We start from the raw sequence: 17,336 nt of genomic DNA, 5'->3' as shown, positions 1-17,336 counted from the left end.
TATTTATGATATATTTTATGATAAATATATATCTTATATATATTTATGAAGTCAACCTCTAATTTTAACTTTGTAGTTCAGTCCAAAATCAGAGAGTAAATCAAATTCAGACTTCACTTTCTTGTGAATTGAATAAATGAAGACAACCTGCGTCTGAATAGGGAAGGCTAAATACTGTAAAATGTGGACTTTCAGAATCGTTAGAAATCGCTTAATATTCAATGCAACACTAAATGGTACCCAGTAAGACTAGGGAGATAATTAACTTCACAAAGGATTTTAAAGTTTTACCTGGAGTAAATAATAAGCAGTATTGCAAAGAAAAGATGCAAACGGAGAAATGAGACGGACCAGCCGTAATAGTTATTAAAGGCTGTATTTTATTAAGCTCCACAAATTCAAAACTTTTACTTGTGAAGGAAACACACACGGGATGTCATCAACCCAAAGGTGTGTCTAAAGCTAGCCCTTTATAGTCATGCCAATTCTCCCTTGCCTTACCATCCATAACCCCTGGAAACCACTGATTTGTTTTCCATTTCTATCATTTTGTCATTTCAGTAATGTTAGACAAAAGGAAACATGCACTATGACCTTTTGAAATTGCTGTATTTTCATTCAGCGTAATAGTTTTGAGATCCATTCAAATGATTGTGTAAGTCGGTAGTTGGTTCCATTTTATTGCTGAGTAGTGTTCCACGGCATGAATGCACCACAGTTAGTATAACCATTCACCTACTGATGGACGTTTTGGATGTTTTCAATATTTGGAAACATTGCTTTCTTTACCCTACCTTCCTGTGGGTTATCTGAACACTTTTTGGAATTCCATTTTGATTTATCTATAGTGTTTTGAGCGCAGCTTTTTGTAGAGCTTTAATAGTGTTTTTAAAAATGTTATGGGGAATAGATACAGATTTCAGAAGGGAAATGTATCATTGATAAAGAACAAAAGAAATTGTAGATGTGTATATGTCATAAATTTATTCCACATACAAATTTTACGTATTCCGATTCCTGTCCCCTGTTTATATTTTCTGCTGATCATTCTTTGTTCTTCATTGCTAGAGAAGATCATCTGATGAGGTCCACATGTTTCCATTTTTAAGCACTTCCGTGTTCAGATTCTAAACAGTAGAATAAAAGGTAGGAAAATTAGGGAGATTCTGTCATCTACTAAAGGAATAATTTTCATATTTCAATCATAAATATTCAAATGTAATAAATTTTAATTACTTTCAATGATAGGGATGTTCTTGTCCCCCCTCTCCGCCCCCCCCCCACCAATTTTAGAATGGAAAACTGAAGGTCTCAAAGCAAGTGTTATATTGTCAAAGATGAACACCGTTGACCAGCCTAAGGGAAAATCTTGTAGGTCTATCTCTTCTGCTGTGCTATATGGATGGTTACAGGGAAAAATTTCCTGACCTTAAATGGTATAAGTGTAGAAACATCCTAAAAATGTCATAGGTGACAAATATATCACCATTGGGTATACAATGTAAACTAAGTATTAGATGATTTAGTTTTCATCTGTGGCAAATTCCTGGATTCATCTGCAAACAAGTACTCCCAGATTCAGAAATTATACTTTACATGCATGTTTTTCTTACTGAGAAATTCGATAATACATTTGAAACAGTTTGCTTCATAAATGCCACACCATGGACTTTTATAATATAAGGATAGACTCAAGCAACAGCCTTATGCAGACGACAGGTGCTTTTTTTTTTTTTTTTCATGTTGGCACTAGATTTTACTGTTTATACTTTACCAGCACTGCAGGGGTCACTGTACTCTTCAATAGTGAATTCCTCTGAAACACAAAATGGGAAGACAGAAAGAGTGAAGACCTCCAGTAAACAGGCATCTGGGCAGTTACTTATAAATAAGCGGTAAACTAAGAACTTCTGTGCTAAACCATGTAGGATTGGTGGAGAGGGGAGGAAGAAGAAGGTGGGCTTGGATACAGAATTCAGGGCCTGGTTTCACAAACGGAAGGCTGTTTCTCTTTGGACACCGGGTAGCCCTCTTCGCAGCCCTGCTGTTCTTATTGGAGCTGTACCTATCCAATGACCGCACACTCACTTCTTCCTCCAGGGAAAGACTGCGCAGTTTTGTTTCAATTAAAGCGACCCTTTACCAGGTTAGTTCTTTCTTTTTAAGGCTCAGCACGTATGAATCCCACTTACCTGTCTCATAATAATCATAGGCTTTTACAGTAGCCGGTTTTAAATTGTTTACTTGGATGTCTTGTTCCACTGAGAAGGAGAAACTCAGGGTCTGATTGGTTAGCTGGAGAGACAGGAAAACCAAATTGGAATCCAAGATTAACTTAGTTACCAGTTACCATCCTCTCTTCCTACGATATCATCAAATCTTACGGTTACGCTATCCGTCTGTAACAAAACCTTTGGCGAGAATGGCATTTTGGGACTCAGTGACAGATACAGGAAGGACAAAAAAGATGATTCTATGGACAGTGAAATGTAGTGAGCTTGAACTTTGTGGACGGGTTCAGCCTCCTTCACCTGGGTGTCTGAAAAACATTATTCTCTAGGGTCTGGATTGGTGTGTTGGAACCTCTAGTAGTGTTCCCGATCTGGCAGAGTCTACAGAATCTCACCTCTTCAAAGTAAATCAGGACATGGTTGGTGCTCACTTCAGTCCTTTGAATCTGAGGCTTTTCTTGGAGCTGTTGATCAAGACCATAAGGCAGATACATGAGATGAGGAAATTCCAGGCTGAGAGTACTTTTCAGGTATTTATGATCCAATGGGCTGCTCGGAAACATCCAAATTGCTACTTGTGATTTCTTCAGGAATATAGTAATATGTATTAAGCCCTTTCTATATTATCTACCATTATTTATACGTCTGTATCTCTGTATCTATCTGTCTATTACCTACCTGTCAATCTGTCATCTAACTAATCTATCCATAACATACATATTTTCATAATATATGAGAGAGAATTATCCTTTACATATAAAAAGAAAAGGGGAGAGTATCACATTTCTCTCTCTCTCCCTCTCTCTGGCATCTTTTTATATCATATACATGTGTATATATGTGATATATTTTCCCTTTTTAACATACACGATTGGAAGATAATTCAATACCTCTCCACATATCTAGATGTCTCCGGGCCTGCTGGAGCCATGTCTGGGACTTACGTCTTATACCTGATACCACAGAAGAGGGATGATTCACTATTAAAATGACGTAAGCACACTCTAGGGAAGTAAGTTTGAGGGAGTACACCTCTTGAAAATTGAATCAGTAAAATAAAGTAAAACTGAATCAGTAAAATAAAATTGACAAGCACAAATGTCAGTATTTATCATGGCTTTGATATCTGTAAGGGATATAGGGCTTACCCTTTTCACTGATGATTTCACAGGTATGAAGCCTGACATCATCTTCACGTCAACAATGGCCATGTTGGAGCTTGGTCGTTCTCCAGTGTAACTACAAAGTCAAGGCATCGGGAGAAGGCATTCAAACAAAATCCTCTGGAGTTTGTTCAAGACAGAAGTCTCCCCCTCTCTTTTACTTCTGGTGTTTTCTATCCTTAACCACCACGCAGCTTCCCCATCTACTTTATTTGCTTCTGCTATTGTTGTTTGGAAAACCCACCATTATGAACTCACACTCTGCAGGTATGGCAACATCATGTGCTCAGTGTTAAGGCTTTTCAGCAAGAGTGAAGAACATTTTCTCGCTAGTAAATATTGCAAGAATTTCACATTCACAATGTGTGATCTTGGACAACGGAAGTTCCCCGCACAAGAAAATCGGTTTCTCAATATTCTACGAAAGGTCTTACCTACACAAGGATTTACCTAATGTTGATGTGAATCTGCAGCTTCCTGTGAGCTTCTACGCCATCACAATTCTTGGGGAGAGTATCAACCTTCAGAGCGAAGGGAACTTTCCCTTCTTTCTTGGGCAGGACATTATATCTCAGGGATGTCTAGAACAAATTTAAAAACATCCCTTATCTTTGCACTTCAAGAGTCTGTCTCTTCTAGATGATTCATATCTTTCCTTAGCCCACATGCCTTTTTCCATTTGGAGGTTCGTATCTAATTCTTGAGACTTTTCCCTTACGCCCTGGTAGTCTCACCTGGAGGTACACACATCCTGATCCTGACACGGTCGTGCTGTACTCCCCTGGAATCTCTGGCAACCTGATTTCCTGAAGCAACAGGCGGTTGGCATCGTGTACTTGGAATTTTTCCGAGAAGGTCTCCGAAGACTTGACAGTGACTACAGCAGCTTTCTCCATTTTACTGAATGTTGCGGCTCCATATTTGGACAGGGCTTGAAGCGCGACCACCGTGTCCTGAAAAGAGATGGGGCAGAAATCACGGGAGAGAAGGTACCAAAATCATACTGGATGTAAATCATATCAACCCTACTCTCTCTCGGAGTTCTTTAGTGACAAACGCAGACCTGTTATTAATCATAAACTATTCTATGTCCTTGGTGGGGGGGGGGGACATTAAAAAGTTTCCCCATTCAGGTAATTTACACTCAACACATGGAAATTCGACCCAGATATTTGACATAAAGCACAGGTTATCTCGATAATTTATAAATTTATATAATAATACATGTGTACACATTCGAAGAAAGGGGAAGAAATCGGAGCTAGATAGTCAGAGGAGACTGTGAAGAATGTTAGACATAAGAGTATGGATGAATCATGAGAAGGGTTTATATAGACAGAAGCGGGGCATCAGGGACTACCAGGGTGGGAAGACACAGAAAAAGGAGGGAGCCGATTCCAGAAAAAAGCAAAGGGATCAGCCCAAGCGGATAGGGGTCTTCGTGTTTACTGGGGAGAGGAAATGTTTTGAATAAAATATTAGACGATTCTAGTCTTTGGGTGAAAAAAAGATTTACTTTAACGAGGAAGTAATTTCATGAAATACTGCGTTAAAAAGATTGATCTATTTTACAGTTGGGGGTCCACTAAGGAGAGAAGATAAGAAAGACTGTACAAAGGGCAGCGCAGTAATGAATATATTAAGACAGGGGGCTGGAACCCTTCTGCTGATGGAGGAATGGAGAAAGTATGAATTAGAAATATTATCCAATTATCCAACTCCTAGAATATGGTTGTGTCTACATATGTAGTCAGGTATTTATTTTTCTTCCCAGGGTCTCTCCACAGACCTGAGTGGAGGAGAAGCCCCCATTGGGGTTTTGTTGCTTGGTGATCCATTTCACAATACGTGAAGCCACAGACAGATCTTCCGAAGATGGGGTAGGCCGAGCAGTAAGATAGGCAAGGAGCAAGTAAGAGGTCATCTCCACTTCAACAGAAGGAGCCCGGGGTTGATAATAGAGCGACGGAACTTCTTGAACTTTCCCAGGACGCTGCCAGTGGATCGACTCATCTTTGAAAGGGAAGAGTATGATCTTCAACCTAAAGAATGACTTTTACATCTGATTCATGAATATTCGTTAGCGTTAGAGCTCACGTAGTAGTGAGCCGGTGTAAAAATAGTAATCACCAATCAAGCAACGCTTTGCCAATTTACGTTTCCAGTAAATCACAGTTTTTTTTCCTTGTGTCTGTTACATACTGGTGTGATATTAGAGGTCGGGCTGCAGAGTCTATAACGTGTGAACTGAAAGAATATTCCATGTCACCTACAGAATTGAAGCGTTGGATCAATGATAATTATTCTTATCATCATTATAATAATATAATGTGATATATGTGATATACTCTAGTCATGATAGGTTCTCTTCCTTCTTTTGATCACTGGTGATTCCGGAGGTAAATTCTACCTCCTTTCACCGTAGCAGCTCTTACCTTCTTTCACAGCATCTTTGTCCAGTGATTCAAGCAGCTCACTTCGCTTGGCCTGGTTTCCTGCTAGGGCAAAGGCATAGGCCAATAATGCTTTGGTGTAGACAAGATTTCCTTGGGCCTCTGACTCTGAAATGGATCTCCAGGCACTTTCCAGGCAGAATAGAGCGTTGCGGACAACAGGGTGCTGAAACAGAGGAGAAAAGATCTTTATCTAGCACAACCAGGCTAATGAACGGTCTCCAGGCTAACACCGGATTAAAAGGTCTCCATGTGTCACGTGACATCACGGTTCTGACCCGAGAATAATTTCCTCCGCGGCTTCCAAAAGTATCTAGTCTTTTATGTGCCTGTGCCAGTGAAAATATACCAAAATTAAATAACATAAAAACCACAACTCATTGTCCTCAGAGATTCAGAATTTCGTGATTTGTATTCCTTATATTTGTGAGACAGGATATAGGGACTGTGCTGGTACATACAGTGACAGGCAGTGGCACCTCCAGCAGAGCAATGGTGATGTAGGCAGAGAGCGTCACTTCGTCGTCTACCCCGCCCTGTAAAGATCACAGGCAGAGATACTCAAACATTCCAATATTCATTAGCCGGAGTTGGCTAACTCTACTTTTCCTCTTGCTCACTTTTCACCAGAAAGCATCTTTTCTTGTGCAGTATGATTGACTTTCCCCTCTTTCTCCTCCACCCTAAAATTCTTGAATCAGTTCCAAATCACTCACCCTCACTCTTAGTAACATGCTGGGGCGTTTCGCACACTATTTTAATTCCCTAAAAAACTACTGATGTGTTGTCAGGTTGCAGAAACTTTTAGAACCTACCGCCCTACCTCAAATCTATGTCACCGAGACTTGAGGAATCAGTAGGAGTATCTTTGTCTCTACATGTGACTAGTTCCAGGGACCAGAACAAAATTAATGGCACCACCTTCATAGCATTGTTTAGCAGTGATCCGGAGCGTTGGAAGCAACCATTTTCCTTCTGCTTCTGTGAGAGCCAAGTGAGGGCATCCATGATGTGCGAGTTCTCCACAAAAATGTACGACCGGGCTTGAGCAAAGGACTTGAGCACAAATGCAGTAAGCCTGTCCAGCACAGAAGAGACAGACATGAGGACCATCTCACGTTCAAAGCTCATTTTGGGCAACGGCATTCAGACTTTGGTCTTCACAACTCAACCATTGGGGGAATTGGTGGGGACAGGACACGTGCACGCTACATATTCTTTTGTTTGTGCAGCAACTCTCTGAGTTCTTTCTTGAATCTCTCGACTTAACTGGTTTCTTCAGAGTCGATGAAGAACTTTCCACTTTTTTTTTCACTTTTTTTTTTCGTGCAAAATGTTTGCCCGACAACGCTGTCCGTCACCCAAACTGCCATTTCCTAAGTGATTCTTTATCACGTCACAGTCTCTTTCCGTCCTACCCCTCTTCCTTCCCTTAATACACAGTATAGAAGCTTCTTCTCTTACCATTCACATTACAGTGCTTCCTGCCTTATATTTCCATTTGGGGGGATCTTTATTTTACTGCCATTTACTATTGCAACAGGTGAGCGTTCATACATGAATTGGTGAGATCACACGATAGCGATGACAGGCTTGTGGAGTTTTAAAGGATAGCGCATTCCATGAAACAACTCCAGGTATCAGAGAATCAATGTCTCCGATTCCCAAATAGAATGAATCCACAGTGAGCATATGGAAATAATTATCTTACCAAGTGTTTCCCTGACTTCTACTATCATAATCCCCAAAGGTGCTGTATGAACCATCTTTGTGCTTATAATTCAACTGCCTTTGGTACCCTGAAAAGGAAGTATTCGTAGGTTTAGGAAATAGCAGAAACATTGGAGAATTAATCAGTCTTTTCCTCAAAACTTGGTGAGGAATCTTAGGGAAACTACTGTGTTATCAAGATATCTCCAAGACTGGATAATGCCATTGAATTTTCTGGAGGTACAGTGGGACATTTGATTGGTTATCGTAGCAACGGTGATTTTTTTAAATCTTAACCAAGGAGAAACTGATTGGAGTTCAGTGAAAGAACTGTTTAGGGAATCAGTTAAGATTTCTCCTTTCGGGGTAATCTCTCACCACTGACAAGATAGCTGATGGCTTTGGACTTGATATCCTCCGTCAGCTGTCCTGTCTCATTCAGATAGTTCAGAACATAGATGTTAGGGACAAAAAGGACCATATTCTGCTCTCCACAACCATATGGCATCCGGAGAAGATTCTGGAGATTTCGCATTGCAGAACCTAGTATGTCACCTGGGGAATGAGAGACATAAAAAAAAAAAAAATCCGAGGCACTCAGAGCTGGTCTATGTTGGGATAGGAAGATAGATTACTAGCAAAGCGTGAGGTCAAATCACTTCTAGAGAGAAGGACAGGAAAGCATAAGAGACGAAGGAAAACAAGAAATAGAAAGGATAGAGAAAAGTGGGAAAAATAAAGTCAGTGGTTCAAGGATGGAAAAAACTGAATGGCAGGAACCATCTTTTCTGATGAACAACTTGTCCGGTGAAAACCGACTTTTAGGATGCCTCACCCCCTAGTCAGTCTCTTGAATTTGAGGGCACCGAGAGGTGACCCTTGGTACTTTTTAGAGTGTGTCAAGGTAGCACAACATCTGTTCAGCCCCCCTTCTGACTAATACCCAATGCGATTCTGAGCTTAGCACTCTTTCTCTCAAACGAATGCCTACAGCCAATGTCTAAACTGTGGATAGTGAGGCTGCGTGCACGAGAATAGTGAGATGGAAAGCGGTTTGCCTCGGGCTGGCAGACTCACCCAAAACCGAATATGTCGCCCTGGCAGATCCTTCAACCACATCTGAAGGAACTTTGAGTGACAGCTTTTCAGACACTCCAGTTTCTAATGAAAGAAGACAAATGTGTATGAGGGAGGGACCACAAGAGAGCAATGTCCTACTTTTGTTTCAAGTTCTTCCCCTTTTTGATCAAATTCCCACCTGTCCTTTCTCTGGATCACTGTATAATTTCTTTGATGCCGTCCAAGTTTCTCCTAAAGTCATGGTTCATCTCGCAGTGAAGTCCATATTAACTAATATATGTCTGTGCTAAATTTGTACCGATTTCCTTCTGAGCACATGCCTTATGTTATGAATGTTTTCTTCCCCTAACTGTTTATGCTGATATATATGATGAGTGTTTTTTTAAAAATACCTCCATTCCATAAATATGCATTAAGTGCAGGCGATATACCGGCTTCTGCTTCAAGTGCAATGATATAACAATTTTCAAAAAAAAAAAAAAAAAATTCCTGACTTCCCAGAGTTTTCATTTTAACGGGAGGAATCAGATAACAAACCAATATTTAGTATGATAGGCGTTAAGAAGTTCTATAGTGGGGCGCCTGGGTGGCTCAGTCGGTTGAGCGTCCGACTTCGGCTCAGGTCGCGATCTCGTGGTCCATGAGTTCGAGCCCCGCGTCGGGCTCTGGGCTGATGGCTCAGAGCCTGGAGCCTGCTTCCGATTCTGTGTCTCCCTCTCTCTCTGCCCCTCCCCCGTTCATGCTCTGTCTCTCTGTCTCTCTCTGTCTCAAAAATAAATAAATGTTAAAAAAAAATTAAAAAAAGAAAGAAGTTCTATAGAGAAAATTAAAGCAGAATGTTTATATGGGACAGCTGGTAAGACAAAGACAGAGCTGGTGTGAAGTAAGCTCCTCTCTTCAATAAAATCATAGGTGACCGGAGATTTGAAGGATGTCAAGGGATGTTCCTTACACATATCTGGGGGAAGAGACTTCCAGGGAAAAGGAACAAAAAGCGAAAAGACTCCAGAGATTAGAGCATGCTGGCTGTGTTCCGAGACCAGACTGGGAGTCCACTGTGCCCAGAGGAGGGTGAGTGAGGGAGAGAGTCACAGGGTACGAAGTCATGGCAATCGTGAGGGTTTGGAGGGGACATTGGAGGAATAGGCTGTAACTTTCAGGGACATGGGAAATTCTCGGAAGGTCTGAACAGACGGGGCACATGATCTGAAGTGTGCTTTAAATAATCCCTCCTGCTGTCCGGGATCAAGGGCAGGTGGCCAGGCGACCGGTTAGGAGGTTATTGACATGATCCAGGAGAGAAAAGACTAGAGTAGAAGTGCACATGGTGAGAGGTAAGAAGGTTCTGGATAAAATGTCAAGGTGGAGCCGATCATAGTTGAAAACAGATTGGGTGTGGAATGTAATGAAGTGATGGTGAAGGATGATTACGAAATTTGTGCTTCAGGCAAGTAGAAGCATGGGATTTTTATCATCTGAGATGGATAAAAAAAAAAAAAAATGGCAGGAGGAGCAGGTTTGTGGGAACCAGGAGAAGTGTAGTTTTGAACATGCTGGCTTTGAGATACCGATGAGTCCACAGGCCCGTCAGTGGAGTTGATAAGTGGGCAGCTGAATACACGAGTCTGAATTAGGAAGGCAGTGTGGACCCAAGTTGTACATTCTGCTGTCTCCAGTGCAAAGCTGGAGTCATTCAAGCTATTCAAGTTCTGTGACTGAATGAGATTATCAAGGGATGCTCACGTACAGGAGAGATCTGCACACCGAGCACTGTTCTCAAGATGATGCTAGATGGTGCAGAGTTGAACATTTTCATGGTAATTTTTATATCGTTTCGTTGATAGTATTAGTAAGATATTGGTTTTCTATATATGCTAGTGACCTGAAGTTCTTCTTCAAATGACTTACATGAGTAAGTTAAATTTGAGTACACTTAAACCAGTCATTGAATAATGACTACTCTTGCCACACAGGTATTTCGATACTCTGAAAATTATTTAGGGAGAAGTTTGATAAACGCAGGTGCATTGGAAAGAATCCTGTTCTGCGGTCATCAGCTTTGGTTCTCCTTATTAGCCGGAAACTTTTAGGTAAGTCTTTTAACTTCTTTGAGTCTTCATCTGGAAAAGACTGTTCTGAATCAAATGCCCTGAGGTTTGCCCTTGGGAGAGTATGCTATTTTCTTTCTCCAGAGGAAACCATAGCGCATATGGCATTCTACAACCCTACACTTGGGCGAGTGGCTGAAAGTGAGAATTTTGTCTACTTTTGACCCTTACCTGATGCACAGAGGAGTGTGTTGAAAGTTTCCTCCTGTTCTATCCCTTCAGGCTTTTCGTTGGGGAAAAAAAAAGTGAAAAAGTAAAGTCATACTGAGTGTAGAAGGAAAAAGACCCCAATTACTCTAACGGAGAGGGGAAAATGTTAGTAAGACACTGAGCTGCAGATCCATTTCTATTCTTGGGAACGAAATGGCACTCACATACATAGTAGGTAATGCTATATAATATAATAAGGCCTCTGGGACTCCGGAAGTTTACCCACGTACCTCAACTAATAAGGGCTTGACTACAGTGTCCTTCTGCCCAACCACCGGGACTGTAGGCACCTCGTTGCCGCACAATTCTTCAGACTGCAGGGCCTCCACGGTAGCTGTGAAATTCACCTTGCCTGGAAAATAAGATCCTTAAGGAGTTAAACAGTGATTCCATATTGAATATGATGGTTTTCTTTCAGTGCATCATGGTTGAAGGAGGAGGGAAAAACCCCACGTATCCGGGTCAGGGTCAGGGTCAGGGTGGAAAGCAAATCACTACAACGCAGGAAGTGGGAGTTGCCAACAACCTTATCACTCACCCAGTGACTTTGGAGTCACAGTCCAGGACACCGTTTTCTGCCTGCTTCCACAGACGCAGTGATTGGCTTCATTCTTTCTCACTAGGTCGGCCGAGTTGTCAGGGAAGGCTTCTAGCTGCACGCTGACCTGAACCCCGTACCCGCCCACAAGTGTCAGAAAGAACACGGGGCGGGGGGGGGGGGGAGAAGGAATCAGGTGGAAATAATATCTGAATTTAGGAATACACAGAAAATATAGAACCCCAAGCAAATATAACGTTACCACCTTGGACGAGTCAGGTAGCTTTGCTCTTAGCACCTATTCCATTCCAAAATTAGCCTACATCATTATTCAGCTATGATTTGCCGGGGGATTATGTAGGAGACCGGGATAATGAATGGCGATTGGGTGCCTTCCTTGTACGCTTGCTTGCTCCCAGAGAAGGGCCCTTACCCGAATGCAGTGGGACAAATAATTGAACACGGTGGCTTTGAGGGTAAAGTCTTCTCCTCGAACCACGGAGTAGGGGAGAGTGAGTTCCACGAAGAAGGGCTGGAACACTTGAAGAGAGATGATGGGGGAGAGACCCAGCCCTGTGGTTCCAGACAAGCAGAATGCATGGGCCTTCCACTCAGTGATGGTGTCAGGGACCTTCGCTGCCAACTCACTTCTACCCGATAAACTGGAGAAGGAAAAAAGAGGAACGCTGTGAGTCAACACATTTTTTTAACACGGGCCGTAGCTGATTCTAGAGCGGGGCAACTTAGTAACCCAGTGTGGCCAATGCTAAACTTGGGACTCCTCAGGAGGTCTCTGGAAGTTTTTCTTTTCTTTTTAGAGGCAAGGGTAGCTTCCCACTTTCCATTGTTTTAGATATCTCAGGATGAAATTAGAAAAAAATTCGCATTGCTGATCTATGAGATCAATGAACTATGAGCCTAAATGTGTACCGGAAAGAAATGCAACAGCACTGAAGGGCTCAGGAACCAACGCTAACACCAGAATCAAAGAGGAGGAGTCACATCTTTTCCTAAACTAAATTCTGGGCAACACACAACTTACTCGAGGGGTACCAAGTCCCAGATCCAGGTCTCAGGGAAGTACTTTCGGATTGTCTCTTTCATGGGACGTTCTACTATGGCTGGAACATTCTCATTCATTGCTATTGATTGAGCTCTTCCTCCAACACCAGGGGCTACTTGTGGTAAGGCTTGTATACGGGCTGTGGAAAGACAATACGAAGGGCCCAACATAAACCTCATTTTTATCATGAATTTCTTCGCGTTGCCTAGTTTCGCAAGCAGAATGAGGTCGTTTGCTCAGGGAATGTTCATTATCAGAGCAATTTAACTTATCAGCTTGTTACTTTGTTCACTGACCCATTTGTTCTCTAGGAAAGCTAATCCTATCTCCTTCAAAGAGTCTGGAGGTAAATGTATCTGTCTCCAGAAATGAAAACAAATGGAGCTCTCTGTGGATTATTCAACTAGCAACGGGAGGAATAACACACCAACTAGTGCCTTTACACTGAAAGGATGATCACCTGTTCTCCACTGGCAGTGAGAACTGAATGCAAAGAGTGAGTAGTAGCTACAGAAAGGATTTAAGAAACGCTTTTTTTCCTTGACAGTGAACGAGATAGGGACACAAACACTAGAATACAGTAGAGGATGTTATAGACCCCAGAAACTCAATCAAGGACAGAAAATGAACTTTTGAGTGACCAGGAACGACTTTACCAAAGTAGAATTTTAGATGATCACTGAAAGACGAGAAACAAAGGAGAATCGAGGAGATATTTGAAGGAAAGGGCTCTAAAAGTATGTACACAGAGGTCAGAAGGGATGCTCCCCAGGGAAAAGGGAGTGAGATGTCTATTTTGAGGGTTTGTTGAGTAAACAGTAGGTGTAGTTATATAATGAAGTACCAGGAAGATTAGGGCAAATAAAGTAGATCTGTTAATGCAGGAGTTAGCTTGATTTAAATAAAAGTGACACTCTAGAGGGGCGCCTGGGTGGTGCAGTCGGTTAAGCGTCCGACTTCAGCCAGGTCACGATCTCGCGGTCCGGTCCGTGAGTTCGAGCCCTGCGTCGGGCTCTGGGCTGATGGCTCAGAGCCTGGAGCCTGTTTCCGATTCTGTGTCTCCCTCTCTCTCTGCCCCTCCCCCGTTCATGCTCTGTCTCTCTCTGTCCCAAAAATAAATAAACGTTGACAAAAAAAATTAAAAAAAAAAAGTGACACTCTAGAGATCAGAAGATCTAAAGATCACAGGTGTAAATATATAAATATAAATATGATATATATTTTACAGACACATAAAATAATACAGTGGAACATGCCTTTCTAAAGCCTTACGTACAATAATTCTATGAATTCTGGAAATGGTGACCATCTATGGGAAATAAGTGACATGATAAGAGCAACGTTTAAGGGTGATAGTGCCCTTCACAGTATCCAGGATAGACCGACGTGAAGAAGGACCGGAGGCAAGAAAAGTAAATTAGGGTGGTTTGTAAGTAATTTCGTTACGAAATAATGAGGCACAAGAATAAGGTGGTATAACTGAGAAGGAAAAGGAAAGAATGGGTAGGTGACAAATACAAATGCAAAGTTTGCATAGAGTCTTACAGAATATTTGGGGTAAGAATGTAATGACACTACTCTGTTTTTAGGTTTTCTGGATCATTCTATGAGCATGTTTTCTCTTATGTCTGGAAAGAAAATACACACTTGGTATTAAGAGGGATAGGAAAATAAAGTAATAGTGCTTTTCAATTATTATTATTATTATCATTATTATTTTTTAGGTTTATTTCTTTATCTTGAGAGGGGTTGGGTGGCAGAGAGAGAGGGAGAGAGAGAGGAGAGAATCCCAAGCAAGCTGTGTACCGCCAGTGCAGAGCCCGATGCGGGGCTCAAACTTACGAACCGCGAGATCATCAACTGAGCTGAAATCCAGAGTCAGAAGCTTAACTGACTGAGCCACCCAGTCACCCCTCTTTTCAATTACTTTTTTAAACATATACTATGCATGGCAACATGATTATATTTTTTCATTTATGCTCACAACACATGCTCAGTAACTTTGATGTTGTCATTCTGATTTCAGATTTGAAGAAGTTGAGCCTTAGTCTGTGAATTTGGAAAGTCCCATATGACCTACCACACAGATAAGAACACGTCCCTTGGCCCTTAGCACACTGCATTTTTCACGATACAGAATTTTCTTTCTGTTGAGGGAATATTCTGATTTGCTCCTCTGTTGCCAACTAGCACTTTATTCTTTGTCTTCTTAGGTAAATAATGTCTACTGTGGTCAAGTCCGTGTTTATTTTATTTTTAAGGAACACTTTATACTAGAACATCTCTTATTAGAAAGTAGGACTAGTGGATATACAAATGCGTAGAGAAAACTTTCTCTAGACGTGACAGCAATAGAAAAGAATACTCAGCATCTTTTCAAATTTTCCTCTTTGTCAGGTATACTTGAAACACACAAGGAGACCAGTAGTCTAACTGCCAAAAGTCGGGCTATTCTATTTCGTTGGACATATCAAAGTCACTTTGATTTTCATAAAAGAATATGACAGAGACAATTAATGTCCATACGATCTTTCACATTTCTCAGCCTTCCTTGCAGGAAGGGCAGATATCCCACCTCCACAGCAGGACAAAATAATCATTTCCCTCCTTTCCCACGGTAATGGTCTTGGATGGCACAGGGGAAATGGAGTCACAAGATGAAAATAGTACAGGTACCCCTAACGCACTGTTTGGGAGGGAGCCGTTCTGGACAGCTACTGGATGCATACGCAGTTTTGTGTGAGCGAACAAAGAAAAGCAAACTGTTGTCCTCTTAGTTGCTGAGCTGTGGGGGTTTGGTTGTTATTGCAGTAAAATCTGTCTTATGCCGACTAATTGAGGTGTTGAACCCACAGTGGATAGGGAGGATTTGAAATCGCAAGACTACTGAAGGCTAGGACAAAAAAGCAGTCAACTTTGATCTCAGAGACAGAGTAAAAAACATGAAACGACAATTGCTTTAAAAATTGTTTCTTGGGGCGCCTGGGTGGTGCAGTCGGTTGAGCGTCTCACTTCAGTCAGGTCACCATCTCGCGGTCCGTGAGTTCGAGCCCCGCGTCGGGCTCTGGGCTGACGGCTCAGAGCCTGGAACCTGCTTCCGATTCTGTGTCTCCCTCTCTCTCTGCCCCTCCCCCATTCATGCTCTGTCTCTCTCTGTCCCAAATAAATAAATAAACGTTGAAAAAAAATTTAAAAAAAAAATTGTTTCTTTTTGGAGGGGAGGGGGTGTTATTTGAAGAAAAGTCACCAAGAAGTCGCGGCAGATTCACAAGAGTCACAAGATTCAATACTCAGAAAAATAACTTTTCATCCCACCCCACCCCAGCAAAACATCCTTTTTTCCCCTATTATCTTAGCAGGCAAAGGTATCTCCCCCTTACCGTCTTCATAGTCTACAGGATATGGTGGATATGGTGGAGGCAGCCAACAAAAAGACTGACTGTGGAGTTTTGAGTTGGTAAAAATATTTAATCCTGCAGACTGGAAGAAAATGGATTATTAAAGCATATTGGCAATCCAATCCTGAGAATGGAATCTTTTCTTACATTTCTACTGTAGGGGTCAAGAGCAGGCTGCCCAAAGCGAATATAGCATATTGATTATTTTGAATTGAGACTAGTTGGGAAACATTTGGTTCAAGGACACTCAATGCCTCCTCTGTCTTCCTCACAGCGGTAAATAAATCTCCCACATGAAAGGTACCCTTTCATGGAAAGGGTAAGGAAAATAAAAATCCTTATCACCAGAGATAGGAACTTTAAAGCCAAGAATGTTGTAGAAACAAACCCCGTTATTATTTTTTTAATCTATGACCTCAGCCCAAATTCCATTTAGAATTCTAAAGCTCCCGAACATGTTTTCTTTATCCTGTCAGTTTCCCACAAATTTGTCTTCTCTTTGGCTAAAAAGTACAAAAGCTTCCTGTTTGTTCATTCCTTTAGGTCTCCATTTCATTATTGGGCCCCCAGAGCATGTAATAAAACCGTTTTTCTCTCCTGTTAATCTGTCTCATGGAAATCTAATTCTTAGTCCAGCCGGAACACCCCGAGGCGCAGAGGAGGAATTTTTCCTTCCCTACATGATCACACTTTCATTATTATCATGCATATAGCCCATAGGATCATCATGAAAGTGCCACACAAAAAGGAAGAGAGCTATTTCATAAATATGAAAACGGAGTCACAGACAGTCCAGTTCATCCCGTTAGTGACTAGGAGTTGGGATTAGAACCCTGATTCTACTGATTCCTATTTCTGAATTTTGTTGCTATCTGCTGATGCCTCTTTAATTATCTTTTGCATCCAAGAAACTATTTTGCACCTGTATGTTTATCTTCCCTTCCTTTTCTCCAACCAACCAATATTTGTTTCTCCAAACAAATATATATATCTATACACATATATATATATATATATATATATAGTGTGTGTGTGTGTGTGTGTGTGCGCGCGCGCACAGAATAATTGTTTATGTTTCTTTTCATTTGAAATTAGAGGGTTGCACATTGGAGATTTTTCTTCACAGTTAGTTACACTTTGTGTTGTTTAAGTTTTATTGGAAAATGTATCTTTCCCTAAATATCTATGCTCAGCCCATCCCTTTCCTAATTTAGTCTTGCTTCTTTTCTTTCTCATTTTCTTGCAAGTATCTTGAATCTCTGCATCCAAACCATACATGCAGATGCCTACAGTAGTCTGATTCCTCGAGTTCACCTGGTCCCAGTGGCCTCTTTCCTCACTATTAGTCACCAGGAAATATGACTCGCTGTCTTACCTCCGAA

At 41.4% G+C, this 17,336-nt stretch overlaps 1 protein-coding gene across 1 annotated transcript in view; it reads right to left on the bottom strand.

Annotated features, from left to right (window-relative positions):
* Positions 1-359: 359 nt before the first annotated feature.
* The window catches only part of LOC121023329 (pregnancy zone protein-like), a 47,843-nt gene continuing 30,866 nt past the window's right edge, over positions 360-17,336 (bottom strand). The window contains exons 17-36 of the mRNA XM_040465147.1: positions 15,937-16,036; positions 12,536-12,695; positions 11,927-12,155; positions 11,494-11,620; positions 11,186-11,307; positions 10,917-10,968; positions 8,635-8,718; positions 7,936-8,112; positions 7,559-7,646; positions 6,769-6,925; positions 6,309-6,383; positions 5,830-6,013; positions 5,184-5,407; positions 4,129-4,347; positions 3,845-3,975; positions 3,380-3,470; positions 2,627-2,695; positions 2,193-2,295; positions 1,775-1,816; positions 360-1,127 (exon numbers count right to left, since the gene is read on the bottom strand). Of these exons, the coding sequence (XP_040321081.1) occupies positions 1,105-1,127; positions 1,775-1,816; positions 2,193-2,295; positions 2,627-2,695; positions 3,380-3,470; positions 3,845-3,975; positions 4,129-4,347; positions 5,184-5,407; positions 5,830-6,013; positions 6,309-6,383; positions 6,769-6,925; positions 7,559-7,646; positions 7,936-8,112; positions 8,635-8,718; positions 10,917-10,968; positions 11,186-11,307; positions 11,494-11,620; positions 11,927-12,155; positions 12,536-12,695; positions 15,937-16,036 (2,457 nt within the window). The 3' untranslated portion in view covers positions 360-1,104. The remainder of the gene's footprint in view (positions 1,128-1,774; positions 1,817-2,192; positions 2,296-2,626; positions 2,696-3,379; positions 3,471-3,844; positions 3,976-4,128; positions 4,348-5,183; positions 5,408-5,829; positions 6,014-6,308; positions 6,384-6,768; positions 6,926-7,558; positions 7,647-7,935; positions 8,113-8,634; positions 8,719-10,916; positions 10,969-11,185; positions 11,308-11,493; positions 11,621-11,926; positions 12,156-12,535; positions 12,696-15,936; positions 16,037-17,336) is intronic.

Source organism: Herpailurus yagouaroundi, unplaced genomic scaffold (assembly GCF_014898765.1).
Source record: "Herpailurus yagouaroundi ecotype Mexico unplaced genomic scaffold, PumYag 550, whole genome shotgun sequence".
In the NCBI taxonomy this organism is placed as follows: domain Eukaryota; kingdom Metazoa; phylum Chordata; class Mammalia; order Carnivora; family Felidae; genus Herpailurus; species Herpailurus yagouaroundi.
The sequence above is the reverse complement of the archived record's forward strand: the minus strand, read 5'-3'. Positions and strand labels throughout refer to the sequence as shown.